The sequence below is a fragment of the Nipponia nippon genome, unplaced genomic scaffold (genome assembly GCF_047370975.1).
Source record: "Nipponia nippon isolate SJK-2023a ecotype South Korea unplaced genomic scaffold, ASM4737097v1 scaffold_26, whole genome shotgun sequence".
NCBI lineage: Eukaryota > Metazoa > Chordata > Aves > Pelecaniformes > Threskiornithidae > Nipponia > Nipponia nippon.
Genome location: NW_028262343.1, coordinates 4,048,093 through 4,072,986, shown reverse-complemented (window position 1 = coordinate 4,072,986; position 24,894 = coordinate 4,048,093). Strand labels below are relative to the sequence as shown.

At 40.5% G+C, this 24,894-nt stretch overlaps 1 protein-coding gene across 1 annotated transcript in view; it reads left to right on the top strand.

Moving 5' to 3' along the window:
• Positions 1-12,755, top strand: part of LOC148055175 (uncharacterized) — a 32,233-nt gene extending 19,478 nt beyond the window's left edge. Inside the window, 5 exon segments of the mRNA XM_087762579.1 lie at positions 1,603-1,762; positions 1,765-2,132; positions 7,872-7,967; positions 8,777-8,912; positions 10,473-12,755. Coding sequence (XP_087618705.1) covers positions 1,603-1,762; positions 1,765-2,132; positions 7,872-7,967; positions 8,777-8,912; positions 10,473-10,625 — 913 coding nt within the window. The 3' untranslated portion in view covers positions 10,626-12,755.
• The last annotated feature ends 12,139 nt before the right edge of the window (positions 12,756-24,894 follow it).

The following is a 24,894-nucleotide window of genomic DNA, read 5'->3' as shown; positions in this document are numbered from 1 at the left end:
TCATGAATAGAAGCCTTGGTACTTTTCTTTCTGTTTCATCTCTGTAATTCCCCTGACTCATTTAAAGGGAGCTTCATACTTAGGTTGTGCAGTTGTCTCTTGTTTTCTGAGGGGAGAAGTTTTGTGTGAAGGAGAACTGCAGATCTGTGGACCTCGGTGGGAACAGTTAGGAGTGGGCTATATAGCTGGGCTTCGTTGATGGATCCTTTTGACTCTCTGTTGCTGTTGTCTGTAGCTTCTTGAGATATCTGCTCACTGGAAGGGGCGAGTCCAATGAAATCTCTGTGATAAATAACTGGAAGGCACTTCTTGGGTCATTGTGAGACCCCTTGCTATTGCAGGGATTGTGTGCTGTTTCATCTTTATGATCTTACATTCCTTCTGTGAGACATCTAAAGAGGTATTTGCCAAAACCTGATGGAAACCAAAGTCTTCAGGTCACAGACCATGAATCAAGCCTACTATTTATTAGTAGCCAAACACTTGTTCCAATGAAGAAAGGTGGGGGCTGTGTGTAGGACCTTTCATGTCTGAAGGAGTCTCTTTGAGAATCTTTAAAAATCCTAGAATAGGTACCAATACCAATAGACACAGCAACTTCTGTCACTCTGGTTCTCTTGGACATGAAAAGGCCTGCTGATCAACTTCTCTTGTGCTTTCTCCTGTTTCTCTCTCTGAACAATTGTTCGTTTTCATGTCCTAGAGGCCGGTCTAGGAGTCGTGTGTCTCTTCTATTTGCTAGAAAGGAAAGATGGTTCAGAGTCTCACGCTTCCAAATAATCCTTTATCAAAATGTAATTTTCCAGTCAAAGCTGTGATCTAATAAATTTTTATTTGGCTTGACTACTAGAACATCCATTGGACTGTTTTTATGAACGTGTATCATTCTGCCTATCCCAAAGAAGCTGACTTGTTCTGTTACCTTGCTTCTGTTTTTACTGTCTTAACAATTTTTCAAAAATTTTCAAATTCCTAATGACATTACAGATGATTGAATTGTCTTGGTTGAGTTTTGACCTTACGTTTGCCTTTTGAGGGAATTTGGTGAGATTTTTATCCCTGTTTTTTTGTTTCTGTGTATTAATTGACATTGGACTTCCAAGCAGTTCCAGGATATTTATGTGAGAGAACACTGTAGAACAAAGACTTCTGTCCAGTCAGCTGTCATTATTCATGTGGGGGTCGTTAATCTGCAGTCCATTTTACGTGGACACGCTTTTAGTAAAGAATGGATTTACAAATTGTAGAGTTTTTTCGCTCCTGACAAAATGTAGAAAATTTATGTATGCATAGTATATAGCTGTATAGCTGTGAGGCGAAAAGACATATTGTTTCAAAGTGTAATAACATCACTTTGAAGATCACAGTTTGATTTGATTTTGGCCTCCCCTTCCCCAATTTGGTTTCCAAATTTTTCCTAGCTATATAGCCTCTCCCTCATGGTGAACAGGGGTGGAAAATGAAAAATTTTTAATAATTACTGTTTTTCAACAGAAACACATATTTTCTCTTGAACAATTAACTTATGCTAAAGAGTTATCTGTAATTTTTTTGTTCAAAGTTCAAAGATGAATTAATGGATTTGTGTTTGGCTTTTCACAGGGACAAGAAAAGAGACAAAGAAAAGGTCAAGGAAAAAGAAAAGGCCAAAGAAAAGGAGAAAGAGAGAGACCGAGACAAAGAGAAGGAGAGAGACCGGGACAGAGACAAAGAAAGGGAAAGAGAACGAGATAAAGAGAGAAACAGGGAGAAGGGGGTGGGGGGGGGAGAGAGCGAAACAAAGATCGAGAGATGGTCAGAGACAAGGATAGGGATAGAGACAGGGGCAAGGATAAGGACAAAGACAGGGAAAAGGACAAAGATAAGGAGAAGGAAAAAGTCAGGGAAGAGGTAGACCAGAACAAGGAAAAAGATGATGTTGAGAAAGAGGGGGAGAAGGACAGAGAGAAGATTAAGGACAAGGAGGGAGATAAGGACAAAAGAGGGGACAAAGAAAAGGAAAAAGATGAGGATAAGGAGAAGAAGGAGCAAGAAAGAGAAAAAGAGAGAGATGATAAAAAGAAGAAAGAGAAGAGATCCAGAACACCCCCAAGAAGCTATAGCTCTTCAAGAAGATCTCGTAGCTCCAGCAGGTTTGTTTAGAATTTTTTCATGCTTTTTCAGATTTGTCAGTACAGTAACGTGCCATGAAAAATCCGCATCCTAATTTTTATGTATCAATATCGCCATGTTACTTACTAATTCAATTTGTATTCTTTCTGTTTTGTAGATTTCCCTATTACAAAGAGCTCTGTATGATGCTTGATAGAAAATAGTTTCTTGTTGGGCAGCTGGTGCTTGCCTTTCACGTAACTGTATAGCATAGTCCTTGAGGACAGTAAGTAGATGGTTCTTATGCCATTTCCCTGTGTTGGAGCCATCCAAAAGTTATGATAGAGGGACATCAAACATCATCTTTGTCCTGATGAAAGTTTGAGTCACTGTTACATACTTACATACTGTACAGTGTCAGTCTGTAAAGCAATTTGTTGGGCTTACGAACAGTTGGGTATTTGCCACTTGGCCACCTTAGGGATGGTGAGCAATGAATTTTCTTGGCTGGATGGCTGAACAGCAGGAAGCAAGCATGTTGCTTGGTTGGCTAGCTATTCAGAAAGTGAATGTATCTCAGTTGGAAGATAAGGATACCTTGTTTAGCTGGTTAGATGGCCAGATACAAGTAAAAATTAACATTCCTTAACCGTGCTGATAGTAAACAGGAAAGCAGTCCAGGTTAATTTAGCTGTTGTTTTTGCCTCTGAGGCAAACTGGTAAACTGGGTGGAAGTCTGGATAAATTCAGTACAGCAAAAGGAGGCTCTGAGATTGATTATAAGCTCTGTAAGTGGACTAACTCAGGCATATTCTAAAAGCATTGCAGCTAACTTAAGTTTAGAACCTTTGGTGGAAAAAGTCCTTTTGAATACCTCAGCAATTACGGAGTTCAATAATATCACATGACAAATTTAGATACCAAATTTTATCTGTTACCTTGAGAGAATGAAATGCTGGATGAATTGGGAAAAGTTCCCTGGACAAAAACAAAATTTCCATAGCCCTCAAAATTCAGGAGTTCATGGTTCATATAATGCAGAAAAGGCTGTAATGGTTTCTGAACATTCTGTTTGGGTTATAAGAAATGTCCATGTTGTTTTGGAGGTTTATGGGAAAAATACTGTGGCTTCTTTAAGCATATGCAGCTTCCTATTTTAATGCATTGTTAACATTATTTCATGGGTTGAATATCTGCACAGAGTAGAGAGAGTTCTGTCAGCTTTGAAAACATAAGATTTTCTGCCTGTATGCCTCAGGAGTGTTGAATTACATAAGTAATTGTGGTGGATTGCCTGGATTGCACCTGGATGCCAGGTGCTCACCAAGCTGCTCTATCACTCCCCCTTCTCAGCTGGACAGGGGAGAGAAAAATATGATGAAAGGCTCGAGATAAGGACAGGGAGAGATCACTCGCCAATTACCATCGGGGCAAAACAGACTTGACTTGGGGAAATTAATTTAATTTATTGTCAATCAAATCAGAGTAGGGTAATGAGAAATAAGAACAAATCTTAAAACACCTTCCCCCCACCCCTCCCTTCTTCCCAGGCTCAACTTCACTCCTGATTTCTCTACCTCCTCCTCCCCCCAAGTGGCGCAGGGGGACAGGGAATGGGGGTTGCAGTCATCACACAGTCTCTGCCACTCCTTCCTCCTTATACTCTTCCCCTGCTCCAGCGTGGGGTCCCTCCCACGGGAGACAGTCCTCCACGAACTTCTCCAACATGGGTCCTTCCCATGGGTTGCAGTTCTTCACAAACTGCTCCAGCGTGGGTCTTTTCTACGGGGTGCAGTCCTTCAGGAACAGACTGCTCCAGCGTGGGTCCCCCATGGGGTCACAAGTCCTGCCAGCAAACCTGCTCCAGCGTGGGCTCCTCTCTCCACGGGGTCACAGCCTCCTTTGGGCATCCACCTGCTCCGGCATGGGGTCCTCCATGGGCTGCAGGTGGATATCTACTCCACTGTTAACCTCCATGGGCTGCAGGGGGACAGCCTGCCTCACCATGGTCTTCACCAGGGGCTGCAGGGGAATCTCTGCTCTGGCGCCTGGAGCACCTCCTCCCCCTCCTTCTTCACTGACCTTGGTGTCTGCAGAGTTGTTTCTCTCGCATATTCTCACTCCTCTCTTCTGGCTGCTGTTGCACAGCAGTTTTTCCCCCTTCTTAAATATGTTATCCCAGAGGCGCTACCACCATTGCTGATTGTCTCAGCCTTTGCCAGTGGTGGGTCCATCTTGGAGCCGGCTGCCACTGGCTCTATCGGACATGGGGGAAGCTTCTGGCATCTTGTCACAGAAGCTACCCCTGTAGCCCCCTGCTACCAAAACCTTGCCACGCAAACCCAATACAGTAATGTTTAGCTTATATAGGAAGTGGGTCTTCCACCAAGGCTCTTAATGTTAAATAGCAAATGTAGTTAGCTGGATGTTACAAAAAATTCATACTCTAGTTTGGAACAGTTATGCTCCCCTTTAAGCATCCTGCTATTTAAGAAAGTGTCACGGAAGACTCAAATGTCATGTACTTGAGCAGAGAATTCTAGTGAAATTTAGTGCATCTCTTCTAATGGTCTTACAGTACAAAGCCCTACTTTGATATGAAATTGATTTTTTGTACAGATGCTATTAAACAGGGACAATGTTCTTTTTGAAGATGGAGGGTGAGAGAAATACACTGTTTTTTTATATGTATCCATCATACAAGGAGAGGCTGAGAGGACTGGGATTGTTTAGCCTGGAGAAGAGAAGGCTGAGGGGCACCATATCAGTGCATATTGAATGCCTGATGGGAGAGCGTAAAGAAGATGGAGTCCAACTCTTCTCAGTGATGGTCAGTGACAGGGCAAGAGGCAGTGGGCATATATTGAAATGTGGGAAATAAAAGGTTTTTCCTAATGTTTAAATTGTGTGTTTTCTAGGCAAACTGGAACCACTTGCCCAGAGTGATTATGGAGTCTCCATCCTTGGAGATATTAAAAACCTGACTGGACATAGCCCTGAGTAACCTGCTCTAGTTGATCCTGTTTTGGGAGGGTGGGGATCTGGACTAGGTGTTCTCCAGAGGGCTCTTCCAACTTCAGTAATTCTGTTATTCTGAAAAGTATTTGTCAATAGGTTGAGCTACCAAGTCCCGGTTAGCTTGTATTTAGGGGTGTCTGTTTACTTTGGTGGTTGACTTTGCCTAGTTGAAATGGTTACAAACCATTTGGGAGAAGATTATCCAACAACCTGGCATTTCAGCTGTCTGGTTTTATACTGCAGCATTGAGTTGGGACTGTTTTTGAAGATGCAGATCCTTTTTCTGAAGAGTGTAAAATATTGGACAAATAGTCTTCTAGTCTTTTTGGAGAAGAGGTGGAATAGAACATACAGGACCTTCTAAGAACTAGGCAGCAGCTCACCTTGCTTTACTGACAAACAGCATGCAAGTACTAGAAATCAGATGGTTGTTTTTGATTCCTAGCTGAAGGAAGACAGACCGACCAGAGGAAGAGGAGAATCAGGCTCCTTTTCCAAGAGATATCTACAGGCTAGCAAAGGGGATAGGTAGGGACTTTGTCCAAAGAGAAGACTTCTTGATGGCTGAAGTGGTATCTTCCTTTATAACCCAGTAATGGCCCAACCTGAAGGTGGTAATATCAAGTCCAGTCAGTCTCACCCATTAAATATTGTCTGTCTGGGATTTTTTTCTTAATCTTTTGCTTTTTTTTTTTTTTTTTTTTTTACCTAAAGAAGGCAGAGGGACCCCATATATTCCACTGGCAATTTCTGCTGGCATTAGCAAGGCTCAGATTCCATCAGGGTCAAAAACAAAATTTGTGCCTTAATTAGGGGCAAACAGAATATGAAGAGGCTGAAAGCTACCTCTCTTTCTAGGAAGTTAGTTTACACTGCCACCATTCTTCCAAGTACTGCTAGTTGGAGACAGGTGTTGAGAAATCTCTCTGCCCCAAAGCTTCTGTCTGTCTCAGAATTAAAAGATCCTAGCAATGCTAGACCTGGTGTTGATCTAAGGCAAAGCTTGGAGCTGTTCCTAGTTAACTTTATTTAAATCAACAGGAAGTTGCCTCCAGTCGTGAGCCTGTGGGATTTTTCCTTTGAGACAAGAATGTTAGTTCTGTGTATGATTTAGAGACACGGGATCACTATCAAAGTTTTCAAACTTCTTTTTCTTAAATTTTGCTGTATTAGTGTTGCTTAAGAGTGTTAATAAAAACAGGTGCACAAAAATCTTTGTATAGAAAAATGTAACAGAGATAGGAATGCTGTCAGACACAGCTGTAGTTCTTCAACTTGAAATATGAAAAGCAGAAACTGAAAATTAGATTTCATGAATAAACGGTTTCTAGTTTGAACACAATTACTAGGGCACTTACTTGATTGCTTACAGATATGTATGCAGGAAAGCAAAATAAAGTGGGGATGTACTCAATGTAGACCAAGTGGGAGCACTGTCAGAATAATATATTCATTTCCAACATCCTCATTTGAAAAAAGGTGATGATAAATGTGAGGATGTTCAAAACGAGGTGCGTGTTAACCAGTGAACAGCTGATTAATGATTGTGGGTTTCTTTTCCAATGATTGAGGCCACTTTATATTTTTGTTTACCAAAGATCGAATCAAACTTAAGAGCTTGCTGAACAAAATAGTTATGAACTTTTGTCCTGTACAGCTTCAGGAGGTCGGGCTAGATGATATTGTCAGAGTATGAATCCAGATAGTGATACTAGGTATATCTTAATATATATATCTTTTATAATTTCTCTAATAACTGTTGTTTTATTGGCCTTTCTAAATATTAAAGAAATTAGGTGTGAATTGCAAAAGCTGGTATGCATAAGTGTAGCTTTTGTGCTGTATCTTAAAGTGCCCTGTCAATTAGTTTTTAACTTCCCTGTTTTTCTTTGATGGTTCTTCCTGTCTGCTTTTCCTGCTCTATGAAGAGGTGATAGGAAAGAGTCACCTTACTTTGACAGAGATAGGTTCTATGTTTACGCTGAATGAAGCTTTACTTGCTGTTTTTACTTTAACATGTGCCTCAGTATGTTTGCAACCACTTATTTAATGATCTGTTCTATTCGAAATCAGACTCCATAACAGCAACATCAGCAAATTCCATACATCTGTGTAAAACAGCTGTTTTGTAAAATACTAAGAGCTCTTCAGTGCGTTATAGAAAGATACGTAGGTTTGCTGAGCACGGGCTGCTAGGAAAACAATAGATATTAACTTATTCAATTTTGATTCTGGCAGCAGCTTGAGCTTCATTTTGCACTGTTTGCTTCTAAACCAATAGGAATGCTAGCTCATGTATTCAGGAATTAAACTTCAGTCATGCTGAACTGAAATTCCAGTGATCTTAAGTTTTGAAGTTTGTATTGCTCAAATTATGCCTTTTGCCTTAATGTGGCTTTTCATTCAATTGGATTCTTTTCCTGACTGAAGAAACTCTTATTTAATACAGGATTAGTGAGTTCAGTGTGTTTCCATTGTTATCCAGTATAAGTACAAGCATGTGAGGATAAGCGTAAAACTGAAATCTGAAAGGGCACAGCTGTTTTTTTTCCTACTTCCCACTTCCATTCTCCCTTTTCCCATCAAACTGAAACATATGAAATTTTTTGCTTTGTACAATTCATGTATTATTGGTGATATATGTTAAATTCAGGGATATTTACTTAGTTGTGTCAGATCATTTTAAGAGCTTTCCGTTTTTATGCAGTTCCTGAGTTTATTATTTTTCTTCTTTGGTGATCTTGAATTTCTTGGTCCTCCAGAGAAAGGCGTAAAAGGAAGAGTAGAAGTCCCTCCAAGTCTCCTAAAACATCTAAAACAACAAAAAGAAATTCTTCACAAACTCCTTCTCCGAGAAGGTCAGTTTGATGTAAACATAAAAGTTAATGAGCAGTAAAGGAGGAAAAAGTTATAGTATTTTTGATAAATTGAAATGTGACATAGAGATCAGTGTTATGAAAGGAGCTAACTCAATTTGTGTTTCGTGTGGATTTTTTTGTTATGCCAGAAGCTCTTTAATAATCCTTTTCTAAGGAAAAGGTTTGTTTTTCAATAAACAGAACACTAGAAGGTGGATGCAGATACATATATTGAAAACAATTTGGGAAGTATTTTCATTGATTTACTGCCTTTTCACTAGTCATTTCAGATAATTTCAGTTGGTCAGTATGATTTAGTTCCAATTTAAAACAAAACAAAAAAAAAACCTTCGTGGATTTGATCTTTGGTATGCTTTCAACTAGAGAGTTTTAAATCTGTTAGTGATGCAAATTTGCTTCAAATCAATAAAAGCCCTTCATCAGATACAGGTTAATTGGTTTTCTGTTTGCAAATACCATGTATACTGAACACATGCGTTCTTTAACTCTCTTCAGTCAAAAAATCCCCTTGTCTTTATGAAGGGGGTTTTGTTTATGTTTTGTTTTTGTTGTTTTTTTCTTTTTCTTTTTTTTGCCCCCCCCCCCCCCCCCCCCCCCATGAGAGTTTAGTTTGCAGTTAAATGGTTTGAAGGTGACTGAACCTTTCTGAAGGGAAGCAAACCAGGATACCAACATTCTTAGTTACTGTACTGTGCAATTTACTGCACAATACACTCAGTGTATGCATTGGTAGTACATTTGTTGCTGTTGGATCAAATTCTGATTTGAGTAAAAATTTTCTTAAACAGAAACAAGAAAGAAAAAAAAAGAGAAAAGGATACAAATAATGAAAGAAGAGAAAGGGAATGCTCCAACTCCAAGAAAAAAAGTAGTAAAGAAAAAGAGGGAAAGGAGAAATCTGACAAAAGCACCACTACTTTGAAGGTAAGCTGTGTGACCAAGTGATAAGCAGAGTGGAGTGTTGCAAGTGGAACGATTATTGCAATTCCTTTCTTTCTTTTTCTTTCCTTTCCTCAGCCTTCTTTTTCCCCTGTTTTCCTTACCAAGTTATTGCCACTTGGGTTTAGGTTTTGCCAGTTGGAGACATGAAAGTCATTCTCCAGTTGATGTTATAGGCTAGTTTGAGAAGTCTGTGCGTTTGAACTTACTGGACCTATAGGAGCTTGTGTGAATAGGTTACGGAAACACTTTGTTTTGGTTTCGCTCTCTTTTCTGTTCTGTGCCATATGTTAGGAGTTGGCTGGCTGCCTATCTGTATGAGCAGGCAGGAAGCAGATTGTGTAACTAAGCAGCAGGGTTCGGGGTTAGTTTGGCTGTGTCGTGGTTTAACCCCAGCTGGCAACTAAGCACCACCCAGCCACTCGCTCACTCCCCCCTTGGTGGGATGGGGGAGAGAATCAGAAGAGTAAAAGTGAGAAAACTCGTGGGTTGAGATAAAGACAGCTTAATAGGTAAAGCAAAAGCCGCACACACAAGCAAAGCAAAACAAGGAGTTCATTCACTACTTCCCATGGGCAGGCAGGTGTTCAGCCATCTCCAGGAAAGCAGGGCTCCATCACGCATAACGGTTACTTGGGAAGACAAACGCCATCACTCCAAACATTCCCCCCTTCCTCCTCCTTCTCCCAGCTTTTTATTGCTGAGCATGTCATCATATGGTATGGAATATCCCTTTGGTCAGTTGGGGTCAGCTGTCCCAGCTGTGTCCCCTCCCAACTTCTTGCGTACCCCCAGCATACTCACTGGTGGGGTGGTGTGAGAAGCAGAAAAGGCCTTGACTCTGTGTAAGCGCTGCTCAGCAGTAATGAAAACATCCCTGTACTATCAACAGTTTTCAGCACAAATCCAAAACATAGCCCCATACTAGCTACTATGGAGAAAATGAACTCTATCCCAGCCAAAACCAGCACAGGCTGTCAAGCTGAAAAGATTTTTAATAAACTTTCACTCTGCAGTTCAGCCTCTCCCTGGTTGCTTTGGTCCTGGGATGCATATTGGACTCTGCAGGAGTAAAGTTGAAGATTTGGGGAAGAGTAGTATGGGATTTTTCCCTTGCATAATAGAAGGTGGTGTGATTAAGAAAAGAAAATTCAAATTGTTTAATTTTAGAATTTGAAGAGCAGCATGCCTTTAAAGAGTAGTTTGTGGTACTGTTATAAAACAGCTGATTTAGGTGACTCTGTCCACATGCTTAAGTAATTGTCTTACCCAAAAACTCTCTTAAAATTTATCAGTTGCCTGACAAAAAATATGAAAGAAAAATGGAGTGCCTAACTTCAGCCAATTGAAAAGAAAGCTTTTAAAAAAAAAAAAAATATAAAAAGCTGACACACCTGTTCTGAAAATTGCTGAGACAAGATAGGTGTGTAAAAATTGAGGCAATCAAAATACCAAGAGTTGGTTGGAAGTCATATCCTGTAATGCTGAGAGTATGATTTTTTTTAAAATTTTTTTTTATTTGTAAAATAATTTTATCTTTGGTAGGACAAAGACCACACTAAAGAGGATCCGAATTCAGAAACTGTCAAGGAAGTAGGCAATAGAGATACACAAAGGACAGATGAAGTCAAACTACAAGAGAATGGGAACTGTCAACCAAATGACGAAAACCTCTCAATTAAAATGGAAGAGGTTTAAAGCGAAGAATGGACCTCTGACTCAACTAAGGAATGAAATCCAAAGCTTTTTATTTCCCAGAATGAGGAGGAAAATCTCAAAGCAATCAACCTGAACATGGTCATAGTACTCGTAGCTCTTCCAATTCTTGTGATTAGCTTTGTTTTCTTGCTGTAAAGCAAGAGAGCATGGACCAGTAGTTATACCATGAAAAGGCAGATGCCATCAGAACTATTCATCTCTGAAAATCCATGCATTTCCATGATGGCTGTACTTATTTGTAAAATGATTTATGTTAACTTTTGCCATAAGCTGTTACAAATAAGTAGAAACTGAAAGATGTAAACCTGTACTATCCAAAAAAAAGCTGAAGATATGCATTGAAGGTTGTTTAAAATACTGCTCATTGATGATTTTTGTATTGTTTTAATTTGTGGGTTAAAAAATCTACAAAAACTTCAATGTGTACTGTTTGATGTGCTTGGAAATGGTGCATAAATATACACAATTTCTTTTGTTGTAAATGAAAACTATAGAAAAAGGGTTTTTAAACATAAACACAGTTTTATGGTTCTTATGTTAAATGCCCACTGACTAGTTTGTTTTTCATTTGCTCACTGCTTGAGATTCTTGGGTTTTATTTGAAACAATTTCTTACTAATATCCCTAAAATTAATATTTCTTTTAAAGTATTTGAACTATGCATGCTACTTTTGTTTCTAAAAGGAACATTGCCATGTTATAGATAATAGGTTAGCTTACTGGGTTATTTTGGGGTTGTTTTATTTTGTTGTTTTCTTTTGTCCTTCCAGAAGTGAGCACATCTGTATGATATTATTAGAACTTACAGCTTTCTTTTGAGCCGTACTGCAGTGTGTCTGTTCAGCTGCAAATAGTACAGGTGCCATTATGAAAATAATTTTTTTCTTATTTGTTTAAAAAAATATGGGAGCACAAGCAGAAGCTTTAGTGCCTTCTTAAACCAATGTGGTATTTTCTAGAAATATTTATGTGCTATTACTCATTTTCAGCTAAATCTTGTGATCTCTGTTGCTATTTTGCCACCACCATACTGTAGACAAGAATGCAAGTGATTTGTCAGAACGATTGTTTGATTCACTTGTTAAAATACTAACGCTCCATTTTTACTTTTATTTTTAGAAGAGATTTATAGATGAAAGCAAAGATGCATTTTGGGGATCACCACTGTACAAAAGTAGTAGCTGAATACAAAGCATTTTCTGATCACCTGCATCAGACAGCCCTTTAGACATTTAATCTACATTTGGATGGCCTTAATTGTTACCTCTCCATCATCATCTCTCATACCTGTTGGGTGATATAAAAGGAATCATATGCAAAGCTGAGGGGATAAATAATTTGGGGAAAAAAAGTTCTAATTTACACAGGAGTTATATGGTAGAGATTCTTTTTTCATTCTTTAAAGAGAAAGCATGTAAGAAGAGAATGACAAAGCAAATATTTTTGTCAAGGTAAAACATGGCTTGTGCTCTCTGAACTAATTAAATCAGTTTCATCATTGTGAGATTTCTTAAGAGTCATACCTTTAAAATTTATACCTAAAATCAAGTAGATTATTTTTAATACAACTTAACACAATAAAATTACTTAATTGCCTTACCTCATGGGAAGAGTTATTTCTTTCAGTTAAAAAGAACTTAATAGCATATTAGCTGTTTGCTTTCAATTTGTTTTTCTTTTCCTTTGCATAGTTAATTCTTACAAAAAATAAAAAAAGAAAAGCATATTACAGGGAATGAAAAATTTGCCCAATTCCGAAGATAATGAAACCCAATTTGATTGTGAAGCTGCTTAATCACTCTTCATTTTTTTATAGGATTTTATGTTCTTGCCACTGTGTACATTTAAGACTATAGAAAATGCTTTACCATGTAAAGTATAGACAGTCATTTTTGTGATGTTTAAGCCACATGCTGTTGGCTAGTAAACAGCTTATTCTGATAAAAGAATGACAAATCTGTATGCTTATAGAAAGACTGTGAAGGATTGTGTCTTGCAACAACACCTGTTTTATTTATGATGTGTAAGTAGCATAGAGCAAAGAGATTCTTTGTATACTTGTTATCTTTGGTACCATTTCACTAATAAAATTAAGTATTTTAGAGGGAAGTTTGTGCTGACGCATACTTTTAGTTGATCTGGTCTTATTCAGGCAGCTTCTTTGATTTGAAATGTGGATACGAATTAAAATATACGTGTATTATTTCTAATATCTTTGAAAAGCTAAGTTTCTCCTTTGGGAGAAATTAGAATTCTTGCAGTGTATCACGTTTCAGCTGAGATTAGTTTGATTTCCTCAGGTTTTTTTATCCTGAAATTGCATAGCTCTGTTATATAGCAGTTACAGAATATGTAAAGGATTGTGTACAGTTAGCTAAGAAAAATGCCTTTGAAAACTAATAGTTAAGGATGGCAGCCTTACTAGCTAACTTATCACATGTGTAAGTCCATATGCAGCACATTGTTATATTGTATGTGAATTAATGGTTCCCTTACAAAATTTTTTTGTTTTTTTTTAAGGCAAACAAACAAACAAAAAATAGAAAATCCACCAAACACACAAATTTCCTTCCCACCCCAAGGCATATTTTCTTGCAAATGCTGTATTTTCTGGTTTTGCTTTGTAAATATTGTGCAGATCTGTGAAGTAGTTGTTATATCTATTCGTATTAGGTGTTTTACAGTTCCCCTCTTCCTAATGAGCCACCACTAGAGAACTATTATTCTGTAAAATGCTTATCTCTGCAGAGGATAGCTCATTTTTAAACCAGTAGCATAGAACAATAATAAAGTTCCTGCTTGCTCTGCCAGGATTGTGTGCATCATCCATTAAATGTGTACATCTTCCACTGGAAGTTCATTGCCTTCATCATTAATAAGTTTGCATGCTGCGCTGCCATGTCAGGTTGTTTGGTTTTGCACTTTATAAATGAGATGAAATCGAGTGGAGGTTTTGAGAACAGTGTAGTTCGTGATAGCTGTATTGTTTTAAATGTAAGTTCATTTGAATCAGCCTTTATTTGAAAACGTTGTGACTCGTAATTGCTCAGAAAAGTGATGATATGGTGCCATTTTGCTAAGACCATGTAAAGCACTTATGTGGAAGCTTCCATTAGCGACCACAGTTATTTCACAACAGTGTTTCTGGAAAACAGATAGGATTTTTCTTTGGATTTTAAAAGAGGAAGGTAGCAGAAGACAACTGCTGGTGGATGCAGCAGGATTCCAAGCTCACAATAGAGGTGGCTGTGACTTAGATAAATTCATTGAAGTAAATGATAAACCCAGATGTGAGGGATGAAATTTTGTTTGCAAACACTGTTAGTAGTATGGTATGTAAAAAATCTTGGTTTTCAGATTTCAGAATTAGAACTAAGAGGGGGAGAAAAGCACTTAAGTTGGAAACTAGAAACATCTGAACAATGCCTGAGAAATTGGTGAGACGTGGGTTCTGCCTACTCATTAGTCACCTGCTAGTTTCTTTGATTGCAATTTCAGATAGATAAATATGAACTAGCTTTAAATTAGCTGGCTAACAGTGGCAACCTACATACAGCTTGGATTCTGAAATGAGCTGACCATTTGAGTGCATTTACTCTGCTGCTAAGAAGGTACATTCTGCAGTCTGAAGCATGCTTGTCATTGCTTGCTAGTGTTCTCCAGCCCAGTTATATCTAAGGCAATATCTGAAATTAATTTGAAACTCTGCAAATCTATTTGTTACATGGTAGCTTATCTGTGTTGCCCTTAGCTTGAACTGGTATTTTGTAATAGTTTTTAGATTTAGGGATTTCTGTGATTTTTTTTCTTTTGGTCTAAAGAAGAGATAATAAGTAAAGGCTGCTTTGTATGATACAAATTCTTGTATACCGCGTACTTGTCCTTATTACTGTGACCAGTTATTTTTTTCATTCGTGTGTATGTTGCAAGCAGTAATGCCATAGTGATGTGTGTATCTTCTACTTTTAGGTCTGAAGCATCTGTGCATCACTGTCTTTTTGTTAGTTTGTAATTAATTTTTTTTATTAGTTTGAAAATTGCATAATGGTAAACCAAATAATTTTACAGACGTGAATTCTGAACAACGAAGTATTGCAAATTGGGGCATATTACGGGTCCTGTCTGCCACTTGGTGATACTTTCACTTTTATAGCAATGCATTATTGCCTTTGGTGTTGTCATAATTTTAAAAGTGAGAATTGGACTTAGTGACACAAATGCTGAGATCTGTAAATGGCTAAAATAATGTAAATCAGCAGGCGCTCAGTTCAGAGAGATGTAGTTTTCTCACCAGAGAATGGAGTGTGGACAGCTGAAATTTGTAGATATTGTTAGTGTTATTACCTAAAGAGAATCTAAAACTTAATTTTGTTTGCTAATATGTAAACAGAAAAGTTTTCAGCCTGTACCTTAGGTTTATTTTTATATGTTGAAAAGTGTAATTAAAATAATATTGAAAACTAAAAGCACTGTATAAAAGGGATTTTTTTTAAATGTAAGAGAAATACACTTTCAATTGTGTTTAATTTTAAACTTCTCAAAAATGTCTCCGCATGCGGTATTGATTTTCATTTCAAATTCAAGATTGCTTCATTTGTAGGTAAGTCCTATTGCAGGATCTGAGCATGCTAGTATGGGGGTTTCTTCTGTACTCTCTTCAATATAAAACAGCTTAATAAACTTGTCTGACAATTTGTAGAGGCAGCTCCTTTCCCCCTAGTTTGAGGAGGCACAGCTCTAACTTTGATTCTGTATTGTTTAAGTAAATACTACAGTTGAGAAGCTATTTTCACAATGTTTTCTGAAACCATGAACTCTTACTATCGGGGGGCAGGGGGGGGGATTAAAAAAAAAAATTGTCATGGCAGTTTTATGATTGTTGAGCTTAATACAGGAGGACATTGACAGCAAAAATGAGTTTTTAGCTGTTTATATATATTCTTCTGGAAAATTTCAGCTTACACTTATTTTTTTATTAGTTACATTTTTTCTGTTAATCTAGTGCCAAATAATTACTCACTAAAGCAGGAAATAGAAATAAAGAGAAATTATTTTTAGAGGAGGTGATTGAAAATTGACTAAAAAAGTTATAGTCTTTTAAAATCAAACTTTTTTTGTGTAAATGGCTTGTTAGTCTACTTGTTTTAAGAAAACAGGCAGATATGAGTGTTAGTATTAGTCTTTCCTTAAGTGTGCTGCTTCAGTTTCAGACCTGGGGAAGACTCCATGCTTTTCCTACTCTTCTGTTTTTCTCTCTATAAATCTTACATTTCTTTTTAAAGATAGAGCCTAAAGAAAACCTTTAATTTTAAACTAATATTTTAAAGGGTTGATTCAGATTACTGGATTTAGAAGTTCAAAGCAGATGCATTGGTCCGCATGAAATGTGGACGTTGAACAAATGTATAATCATCTGCTTTCATCAGATGTGTGTATTACTGTGGTGACCTAGCATTTTCCATAATTGCTCCTCTGCTTTGTTCAATTTTAAGGGGATACTATTATTTTACTAAGACTTGTTTAATAAGTCTTCTGAGCTGTTAAATACTTGTCTTTCTACTAGCTTGGCATTTTCCTCACAAGTATTCAATTCTCATGCATCCTAGTCATCCTGCCTAGTCTAGTCTAGACTACGTATCTAGTAATAGATGAGATTTGTCTGAACCGTGCTGTAAATCATACTAACCCATGTTCCAGGTCAGCCTCAAGCAAAATGATCTGTATTTCTGAATGAAACGTAATGTGGAATAAATAGAGAGATGTTATGAGGTGTATATATTAACCAGGAACAAACATGAGGTGCTCTTTGGTTTATTTTGGTGTGCCCACTTTAATTCTCCTCTTGCCAGAGGAGATTTTTGGGAAGATATGTTATTAAAGAGTTAATTGGGATGCATAGAGAAGAGGGGCCAGCCTCTACAAAAGGTGTTGACTGGATATTTATGATGTTAATTATAAGGTGTTATTTGATCTGTCCAAATTTCATTTGTATCAGCAAGGAGATCCTTTGAGCTAAAGATCCTTAGAGCTGTGATATGTTTGTTCTGTTGCTTAATCTCCAAAGAGGATGGAAAGATGACAGCTGTACGTTTATGGTGTGGGCCTGGGAGAGCTGGAGACTGCTTTATAGTGCCATTTCTCAAATAATGTGGAACACACAGTAAGTCACTGAAATATTCTGTTCTTCACTCTTCTAATTTTATTACAGGACTTACGATACTTGCTTTGTTCAACCGAAGTGCGGCAAAGCTGAATTTATTAGTTTAAAGTATACTTTACAAGCTTTTGATGGAAGAAAGTATTAGACTTGGGTCATTGCATTGCACTAAATGTATTAGAAATGGGCGTTTATTGTGCTTTTATGGCTAGATGAAAGATGGTAGCCAAGTATTGCATAAGTTAATTCATTCTAATAAATCAGATTCCCTTTGATCATTTTTACCTGGGGTCATTTATAGTTGTAAGGAATGTAGTAAATCAGTAGATCATAATAAAACATAGAAATCCTACTTCTTTTATTTAAGAACTTTCTGTTCTTCTGTCAGATGTGTAACTATTCCAATAGTAGCTCATAACTGCAATTGGAAAGAGTAGTACATCCCTTTTGAAGTGATCTTGTTTCATGGCCTCTGTGTCATCCTTTGCCTATAAGATAAGAAATTTCACCTTTATGCTCTTTATAGAGAGATATTAATAGAGATCTATAAAGAGCATAAAGGCAACATTATTTTAGAGGCTATATCGGCCTTCCAGATCATAGTTCTCAAGAGCTTTATAAAAGCAGTCAAGCCTCCCACAAGTTCAGAAGAGCACAAAGGGGTACATAACTGTCCAAGCCTGCTGGTTCCATTATTGATTCATCTTCTGACTTAGTTACACACAGGAGATGTAAAATGCCTAACGTTAGTGATCAAACATCTCTGGCTATGATAATATGATTATTTATACCATGTTAACTGTTGCTGCTGCTTGGTGCTTAGCTAATTGGAAGCTGTGACAATGTTGGGGGAAGGAGGGGTTTCAGTCTTGATTCAGTCTCCCCATTTCTTTTTTGTATTATGAAGGTGTGAACTTCATGAAGGATTAATGGCTATACTGGTTGAAGAGGACTGCATGTGTAGAAGTGGGTTAGTTGCAATGTGAGACAGAGGAATGAAAGTAGTTTGCAATGAGGCCCTGCTGTTATAGGGGTGCTTAGGCAGGATGCTGATTTGGGGCTTATACAGAAACTTGGCTTTACCACTGTGATTTGATAACCTTGAACACGATATTCCAGAAAGCTGATGGTGGTCTTACTTTTTGGATCACTGGGCTACTATTGACAATATACCCTTTCCATCACAATGCCTTGAATCAATAAATGGGACCCTTCCTTTTATAATATGGTTCTGTGTATCACTTACCAAGGCTTTGCAAATTGCAGTCTGGGATTTGCTGTAGCAATACCTTGTTTTGAAAATGTTGCCCTTCATTGCTGTGAACGTATGCTGGTTGTAAGTCCTGAGAGAAATCTTCAAGAAAGGTTCAAGCTCCTTAAGGCTTGTTGAGGGAATTACAGTGGAGAAACAGAAATGTTGAAGCCAGAATCTGTACTGAAATTCCAAAAAGTAAAAGTGTGATAGCTGGTGTAGGAAGAGCATCTTTTTCAAGAAGTTACGCTATGCTTCACTGCAGTATAAAATTGAGTGCTATAGCACCCCCTTTTGAGCTATCATGGTAACTTTTCAGATATCATTTGAAATACTGCATATTTAGACATATAGTGTGCTACAGACTTTGTTACAAGCCTACCACAAAGCATTGCTATTTTTAGTACCCTACCACTACTATTTTAGTACCCTGATGCAGTAGTAATCTGCTCAAATGCACTGTAATGTGATGTACCTATTTATACATTAATAGGAGATATTCTGTGTACGGGTTACAGGGCTTTTTTAGTCATGTCTGGAATAGCTTCATTTTGACTTTGAGGACGCGCCACATTCGTTACCTGGTGCTTTGGACCAACACTAGGGGACTGAGGCTGATATGTGTTGGAGGTTTGCATTTGATTACATGCAGCATTGTACCTGATGAAATGTATTTGTTTAAACTGTTTCTTTTGGGGGGAAAGGGTTCCATCACTGCTGCACTTTGCTCGGTTTCCTCAAAGTTCATTCTTCATTAATCTGGGTGATTCTTACTGTAATACCGTTGGTATGGCATACAGCAACCCTAGAAGTGATGATATACAGTATTATATAGCAATTAGCCAATGACCTGAATGGCATGATGTTATTTTCACCCAAAATCAAGTTCCCTTGAGGTACACATCGGACTTCCCCATCTTTTTGCATCACCCACCAAGTGCACCCAGGTCCTTGAGCAAAAGCAATCCCACGAATGGGTTTACCTCTGACTGAAGCAGGAGTAACCCAGACTGTCTTCCCCAGCATGTTTTTTACATGCACTACAGGGACTTTATCCCCCTCTACAGTATGTAAAAGTTTTGACTGGGCAGGGCCAGCTCGATTGCCAGATCCCCTAGTGTTGACTAACCAGGTGGCCTTTGCTAAATGTGTATCCCAGTGTTTGAATGTCCCACCACCCATTGCTCTCAGTGTAGTCTTTAACAGTCCATTGTATTGTTCGATTTTCCCGGAGGCTGGTGCATGTTAGGGGATGTGATATACCCACTCAATGCCATGCTCTTTGGCCCAGGTGTCTATGAGGCTGTTTCGGAAATGAGTCCCGTTGTCTGACTCAATTCTTTCTGGGGTGCCATGTCGCCATAGGACTTGCTTTTCAAGGCCCAGGATAGTGTTCTGGGCGGTGGCATAGGGCACGGGATATGTTTCCAGCCATCCGGTGGTTGCTTCCACCATTGTAAGCACATGGCGCTTGCCTTGGCGGGTTTGTGGGAGTGTGATATAATCAATCTGCCAGGCTTCCCCGTATTGATATTTCAGCCATCGTCCTCCATACCAGAGAGGCTTGAACCGCTTGGCTTGCTTGATTGCAGCGCACGTTTCGCATTCATGGATAATCTGTGCAATAGTGTCCATGGTCAAGTCCACCCCTCGATCACGAGCCCATCTATATGTTGCATCTCTTCCTTGATGGCCTGAGGTGTCATGGGCCCACCAAGCTAGAAATAATTCACCCTTATGTTGCCAGTCCAGGTCCACCTGAGCCACTTCAATCTTAGCAGCCTGATCCACCTGCTGGTTGTTTTGATGTTCTTCAGTGGCCCGACTCTTGGGTACGTGAGCATCTACGTGACGTACTTTTCCAACCAGGTTCTCTATCCGGGCAGCAATATCTTGCCACAATGTGGCAGCCCAGATGGGTTTGCCTCTGCGCTGCCAGTTGCTCTGCTTCCATTGCTGCAACCCACCCCCACAGGGCATTTGGCACCATCCATGACTCAGTATAGAGATAGAGCACTGGCCACTTTTCTCATTCAGCAATGTCTAAAGCCAGCTGGATGGCTTTCACCTCTGCAAACTGACTCAATGCACCTTCTCCTTCAGCAGTTTCAGAAACTTGTCGTACAGGACTCCATACAGCAGCTTTCCACCTCCGATGCTTTCCCACAAGATGACAGGACCCATCAGTGAACAGGGCACATTGCTTCTCATTTTCTGGCAGTTTATTATACAGTGGGGACTCCTCAGCACGCGTCACCTCCTCCTCTGGCGATATTCCGAAATCTTTGCCTTCTGGCCAGTCCGTGATCACTTCCAAGATTCCTGGGCGACTGGGGTTTCCTATTCGAGCCCGTTGTGTGATCAGTGCGACCCACTTACTTCACGTAGCATCAGTTGCATGATGTGTACAGGGGACCCTCCCTTTGAACATCCAGGCCAGCACTGGCAGTCGGGGTGCCAGGAGGAGCTGTGCTTCAGTACCAACCACTTCTGAAGCAGCTCAATCCCCTTCATATGCTGCCAATATCTCTTTTTTCAGTTGCAGTATAGCCAGCCTCAGATCCTCTGTATCCCTGACTCCAAAACCCTAGGGGTTGACCTCGAGTCTCCCCTGGTGCCTTCTGCCAGAGGCTCCAGGTAGGGCCATTCTCCCCGGCTGCAGTGTAGAGCACGTTTTTTCCATCTTGTCCTGCCCGGACTGGCCCAAGGGCGACTGCATGAACTATCTCCTGTTTAATTTGTTCAAAGGCTTGTCGTTGCTCAGGGCCCCATTTGAAATCGTTCTTCTTCTGGGTCACTTGATAGAGAGGGCTTACGATGAGACTGTAATTTGGAATATGGATTCTCCAAAAACCCACAATGCCCAAGAAAGCTTGTGCTTCCTTTTTGCTGGTTGGTGGAGACATGGCTGTTATTTTGTTGATCACATCCATTGGGATCTGACGATGCCCATCTTGCCATTTTATTCCTAAAACCTGGATCTCCTGTGCAGGTCCCTTGACCTTACTTTGTTTTATGGCAAAGCCAGCCTCCAGAAGGATTTGGACTATTTTCTTCCCTTTCTCAAAAACTTCTGCTGCTCTGTTGCCCCACACAATGATGATGTCATCAGTGTACTGCAGGTGTTCTGGAGCCCCACCCTGTTCCAGTGCAGTCTGGATCAGTCCATGGCAAATGGTGGGGCTGTGTTTCCACCCCTGGGGCAGTTGATTCCAGGTGTACTGGAGGCCCCTCCAAGTGAAAGCAAACTGTGGCCTGCACTCTGCTGCTAAAGGGATTGAGAAGAACACATTAGCAATATCAATGGTGGCATCCCATTTGGCTGCTTTTGACTCCAGTTCGTACTGAAGTTCTAGCATGTCTGGCAAAGCAGCGCTCAGTGGTGGCGTTACTTTGTTCAGGCCCTGATAGTCTACTGTTAGTCTCCACTCTCCATTAGACTTTCGCACTGGCCATATGGGACTGTTAAAGGGTGAGGGAGTCTTATTGATCACTCCTTGGCTCTCCAGTCGATGAATCAGCTTATGGATGGGAATCAGGGAGTCTCTGTTGGTGTGATATTGCCACCGGTGCACCGTTGTGGTGGTGATCGGCACCTGTTGTTCTTCGGCCCTCAGCAACCCCACAACAGAAGGGTCCTTTGAGAGACCAGGCAGGGTAGACAGCTGTTTAATTTCCTCCGTCTCCAAGGCAGCTATGCTAAAAGCCCACCGGTACCCTTTTGGGTCCTTGAAATACCCTCTCCTGAGGTAGTCTATGCCAAGGATGCACAGAGCCTCTGGGCCAGTCACAATGGGGTGCTTCTGCCACTCATTCCCAGTTAGGCTCACTTCGGCCTCCAATACAGTCAGCTCTTGGGATCCCCCTGTCACTCCAGAAATACAGATGGGTTCTGCCCCTGTATAGCTTGATGGCATGAGGGTACGCTGTGCACCGGTGTCCACTAGAGCCTTCTACTCCTGTGGGTCTGATGTGTCAGGCCATCAAATCCACACAGTCTAGTAAACTCGGTTGTCCCTTTCCTCCACCTGGCTGAAGGCAGGGCCCCTCTAGTCCTGGTCATAGTATTTGTTGCTCACTTGTAAATACGAGTCAGGCGTTCCTTCATTAAAATCAGGAGTAAGATCAGCCCTTTCTGCTCTGTCTAGGGAACTGCTCACTGGAAACTGGAGCAGCGATTTTCCTGGAAGAACCCCCTCATGTGATTGTTTTTCCTTGCAACTCACGTACCCATGCCTCTAGGGTCGAGGTAGATTTTCCATCCCACTTCCTCATGTCCTCTCCATGGTCACGCAGGTAAAACCATAGGGTGCCCCGTGGTGTGTACCCTTTATATCATCTCTCTTGAGCAGAAGAACGCTGACTTCTAATAGCTGAGATATTCATCTGTGCAGGTGGAGAGTAGAACCTATCCTCTTTGAGTTGCTGGACCTCCTGGGACAGTTTCTTCATAGCCGAGACAAGGGAGGAAGAGAGACTTTCTTCGTATTCCCAGAGATAGCTAGCTGCTTGATCCACCATTGGTGCCTCTTCATCTTTCCAGGTCAGTATTGCCAATGAGTTGGCATACAACGCTGGTGTGTTCCGCACAAACTTCTGCCACGTGGGTCGTGTGCACTGGACTTCATCTGGATTTTTGGATAACTGCTCATTTTTCAGGTCATTATGAATCACCTCCAGCACAGCTAATTCCCTCAGGTACTGGATACCTCTCTCCATGGTGGTCCACTTGCCTGGGTGACATATAACATCTTCCTTGAAGGGATACCTTTCCTTCACGCCTGACAGGAGTCACCTCCAGAGGCTGAGGGCTTGTGCCCCTTTTCCAATTGCTTTGTCAATGCCCCCTTCCCTAGAAAGGGATCTCAGCTGCTTGGCTTCCCTACCCTCTAATTCCAGGCTACTGGCCCCGCTATCCCAGCATCGGCACAGCCAGGTGACAATGTGCTCGCCTGGACGACGGCTAAAATCCTTTCGCATATCTCGCAGCTCACTCAAGGATAGGGATTGGGTGGTTTCTGTCTCGTTTACGAATTCTTCCTCTTCCTCCTCCTCTCCTTGTGATGGCCCTGTGTTTTCATCATCCCTTTCTAAACGAGCTGACTTTTGCTTCCAAGATTTCTTCTTGTGTATAGGGGCGACTGATACCAGCACGGGTTGGTTTTCTGGTTCAGCCGCAGTGCCTGTCACTGGGGTTTGAGTAGCCACAGTGCCTGTCGCCGAGGTTTGAGTAGCTTCAGCGCCTGTTGCCGGGGTTGGAGTAACTGCAATGCCTGTCGCTGGGGTTTGAGTAGCCACAGTGCTTGTTGCAGGGGTTGGAGTAGCTGCAGTATTCTTAAATAGTTGTTTAACCCTAAGCAAGACCTGACACACATTCAGGAGACGTAGAAATAGGAACATGCTGGTTTGAACGTCCCAAGGGTATTCAAAATTCTCAAGAGCTGTTGTAACTAGCTTGGAGAAGAAAGGGAAGATGGAGGCAGGTGTCTTCCCCCATAGGTTGGCTCTCCGAGGAGAAAAAGTAAAAAGTGTAATTACTAATAATTTCCGATAGATGGCTCCCGAAGTACAGCGGTGATGGCAGTGCTGAGTACAAATAACAGATTGATCTCATGACCAATAATTTTATCATTACATAAGCCAGTGTTACACAGTACAGCAAAGTGACAACCTTAATCCATTTCCCAGAAATGATAAACAGCACATAAATACTGACAAACAGTATATATGGCAAGTAAGGTGTTACATAACACAACTCTGAAAGCAAATACCACAACTCTGAGGACAAGTTAATCAACATTGTGACCAGCGATTACTAAAGTAATATAATGAATGCTTATAACAAATTTGTTTTAACACGCTCTGGTCAGATCTGTCGTTAAGGACTGTCGTGGTTTAACCCCAGTCGGCAACTAAGCACCACAGCCTCTCACTCACCCTCCCCCCGCCCCCAGTGGGATGGGGGAGAGAATGGGGGGGGAGGGGGAAGTAAAACCCACAGGTTGAGATAAAGTCAGTTTAATAGGACAGCAGAGGAAGAGAAAATAATGATAATGATAAAAGAAAATACAAAACAAGTGATGCACAATGCAATTGCTCACCACCTGCTGACCGATGCCCAGCCCATCCCCGAGCAGCAGTCGCTGCCACCTGGCCAACTCCCCCCAGTTTATATACTGAGCATGATGTCGTATGGTATGGAATAGCCCTTTGGCCAGTCTGGGTCAGCTGTCCTGGCTGTGCCCCCTCCCAGCTTCTTGTGCACCTGGCAGAGCATGGGAAGCTGAAAAGTCCTTGACTAGTGTAAGCACTACTTAGCAACAACTGAAACATCAGCGTGTTATCAACATTATTCTCATCCTAAATCCAAACCACAGCACTATACCAGCTACTAGGAAGAAAATTAACTCTATCCCAGCCGAAACCATGACAGTTGTTTTCTGTAAAGTTTCTGCCCTGGCCTGGGGAAGGCTTTGTGCTAGGAAACACTTGAAAGTGTCTCTGAGGATGGGTGATGTGAATGACAGTTTCTAGCACTGCAGATTGTTTTCAGTTTTATTAATCAAACTGGTGCTTCCACTGTAGAAATAAAATAGATATGGGGATAAGATTATTTCCCCCCATAGGCATGGAGTGATTTGTCTTAGCAGCAATCTTCTGTAAGCAGTGCTCAGAAGTGACTGATGTAAGCTGTCCAGAGTTTTATTACCTACTTTCATACAGATTCCATCAACACAGTACCAGAACACAGTTAATGTCATTCAGGCAGTAGACACACAGTTCTTCAAGAAACCAGTGCCATTGAGAGAGAGAAAAAGGCAGACCAAGAGCCTGTGACG